This window comes from Capsicum annuum, unplaced genomic scaffold (genome assembly GCF_002878395.1).
Source record: "Capsicum annuum cultivar UCD-10X-F1 unplaced genomic scaffold, UCD10Xv1.1 ctg17199, whole genome shotgun sequence".
NCBI lineage: Eukaryota > Viridiplantae > Streptophyta > Magnoliopsida > Solanales > Solanaceae > Capsicum > Capsicum annuum.
This window is the reverse complement of record NW_025822849.1, coordinates 1-2,720: the sequence shown is the minus strand read 5'-3', so window position 1 is coordinate 2,720 and position 2,720 is coordinate 1. Positions and strand designations below refer to the sequence as shown.

The 2,720-nt window shown below is 39.6% G+C and overlaps 1 protein-coding gene across 1 annotated transcript; it reads right to left on the bottom strand.

The window, feature by feature from the left end:
• Positions 1 to 762: 762 nt before the first annotated feature.
• Positions 763 to 2,458, bottom strand: LOC124890434. Its single transcript, XM_047402282.1, has 4 exons — positions 1,828 to 2,458; positions 1,664 to 1,729; positions 1,348 to 1,524; positions 763 to 893 (listed from the first exon to the last, which is right to left on the bottom strand). The coding sequence occupies exons 1-4, from the start codon at positions 2,456 to 2,458 to the stop codon at positions 763 to 765; spliced, it is 1,005 nt and encodes a 334-aa protein (XP_047258238.1).
• Between the last annotated feature and the right edge of the window lie 262 nt (positions 2,459 to 2,720).

Here is a 2,720-nt window from a genome sequence, read left to right as displayed (position 1 = left end):
TCCCATCCGCTGCAAACTTTGTCTTGAAGATCCACTTCAAGACGATTGCATTTTTGTCTTCTGGTAATTCCACCATCTCCCATGTGCCATTCTTTTTGATAGAATTTATCTGTTCTACCATCGCACTCCGCCACTCTTCCTTTTCAGCTACTTCTCCATAATGTGTAGGATCTGAAACAACAAAAGAAAATTGACAAGATGTATACATGTCATTAGCATACTTGGGATTCGGCTTTGTAGGCCTTGTTGATCTTCTTAATGGAATTGGCTCATCTGGAGACTCTTCAAGAGTTGTATCTAAAGAGGTTTTGCTTGGTGAATCTGAAAAAGATGAATCCGAGGAAGTTGTAGAAGAACCCGTTGCTGTAGCTGCAGCATTTGGTTGTTGAATTCCATCAAAAGTGATTCCAGTCAGCATAGGAATCTGCTTTTGCATCTTACCATTGCTTCCACTCCAATTCCAACTTGCCGTTTCATCAAATACTACATCCCTTCTGATTAAAATCTTTCTACTAAGGGGGTTATACAATATATATATGCTTTGGATTGTGTATAATAACCAATAAAAATGAATTTTTCAGATTTCTCATCCAACTTATGACGGAATTGAGAATTTATCAAAGCATAAGCAATACAACCAAAAATTCTTAAATAGCATACAGATGGATTTATACCCTACCAAGCTTCAAATGGAGTTTGATTTAGAACAGCCCTTGTGGGAGATAGATTAAATAAATGGACTGATGTCGCCACAGCTTCAGCCTAAAAATGATTCGGATGTCCCTTTGCTTGCAACATGCTTCTTGCCATCTCCACAACAGTGCGATTTTTTTGCTCATCGACACCATTTTGCTCCGGTGTATATGGTGTTAGCTCCCTGTGGATGCCACTTTCTTCACAAAAGAAATTAAATTTCATGGACAAGAATTCGCCGCCTCTATCAGTGCAAAAGGTTTTGATGAACATACCACTTTGTTTCTCAACCGTGGCTTTGAATTACTTGAATTTCTGAAATGTTTCTGATTTACTTTCCAAAAAATAGACCCAACTCATGCGACTATAATTATCAGTACAGAGTGGAAAATAACGAATGCCACCAAAAGATGTAGTATGCATAGGTCCACATAAATCAGCATGTATTAATTCAAGACATTTTGAAGCCCTCCAAGCCTTTCCAACAGGAAAATATTGTTTAGTTTGTTTTCCATAAACGCATCCTTCACACAATTCAATAGAATCAATTTTTGGTAGTCCAAGAACTATACCTTTGTCAACGACCAATTTCAAGCCTTTTATGTTAAGGTGACCGTACCTCAGATGCCACAACTTTGAGTCATTTTTTTGCACTTGCAGAAAGGGCAAAATTTTCCATATTGGAAACATCCAACGGAAACATATTATTTGGCGTCATGGTGATGCGAACCTTTTTGCCTGACTTCTTGTTTGTAATGACACATGCATCATCATCGAACCAAAGAGAATATCCATCAGTCATTAGCTGTCCAACACTTATCAAATTGTATCCTAGATCAGGTACAAACTGAACATTTTCAGCACTTTTACTTTGTCGTGGCTAGTGTCGAGTCGTGGCTAGTGTCGACAATCACCTTACCTTTTCCTTCAACCTATATCTCTTTTGTGTTTCCAAGTTGCACCTTCTTACTTTGCTTCTCATCAAGCTCTTGAAACATAGATTTGGTGCCTGTAATATGATTTGAACAACCACTACCTACAAACCATAATTCTCTTCCTCATTTTCTCCTGCTGCAAAGTTTATTTTCTAGTCTTTATACCAGCAGTCAACCCTTATATACCCGTAGCGCTGACAGTGATGACATTGAATGCCATTTTTCTGGTTACTTTTCTCATTGGACTGCTTGTGCTCGTCATTCCTTCCTCTGCCTCGTCCATAACCACGACCACGACCACGACCACCGCGAAATCCTCTTCTTCCTCGGCCTCTGCTTGCTGGACCATTGTTTTCTCCATACTTAGTTGTAGCATCCTTCACTTGGAATGCCTTCTCTTCATTCTTTTCAGTAGATCGATTGAGTCTCGCCTCATGAGCTTGAAGAGATCCCATCAATTCATCAAAGGAAAATACTGAAAGATCCTTAGACTCTTCAATCGTAGTAACTACATGATCAAATTTTGGAGTCAAGCTTCGCAGTATCTTTTCCACAATGGTCTGGTCAGTAACTTTCTCATCATAGGATCGCATTTTGCTAACAATTGCCACTGCTTTGGACAAAAAATCAGCAATAGGTTCTCCACTTTTCATCATCAAGGTTTCAAAGTCACGCCGAAGTGATTGAAGTCTCACCACAATGACCTTTGAATCACCTTGAAACTCCTTCTGTAGAATGGACCAAGCCTGCTTTGACGTGGTTGCTGCCGCAATCCGTGAAAAAAATACTATCATGGACAGCTTGTTGGATAAACACCAGCGCCTTAGCATCTTTTTACCTGTTGTTTCACAGTCTATCTCCTTCGTCGGGATCTGCAAATCCAATTTCTACCAAGTTCCAAAGATTTTGGGATTTGAGTATAGTTCTCATACGAATACTCCAGAATTCGTAACTTTCTCCCATAAAGATGGGAATGAGTGGTTGTGTCACACCCGAGGACTTGTTGCTACTTGCCATGGCTCTTGATACCACAAATGTTGGGATTTGTAGACTGCAAAAATCTTAAAGAGCAGAGGTTGAAAGAAAGAGGGC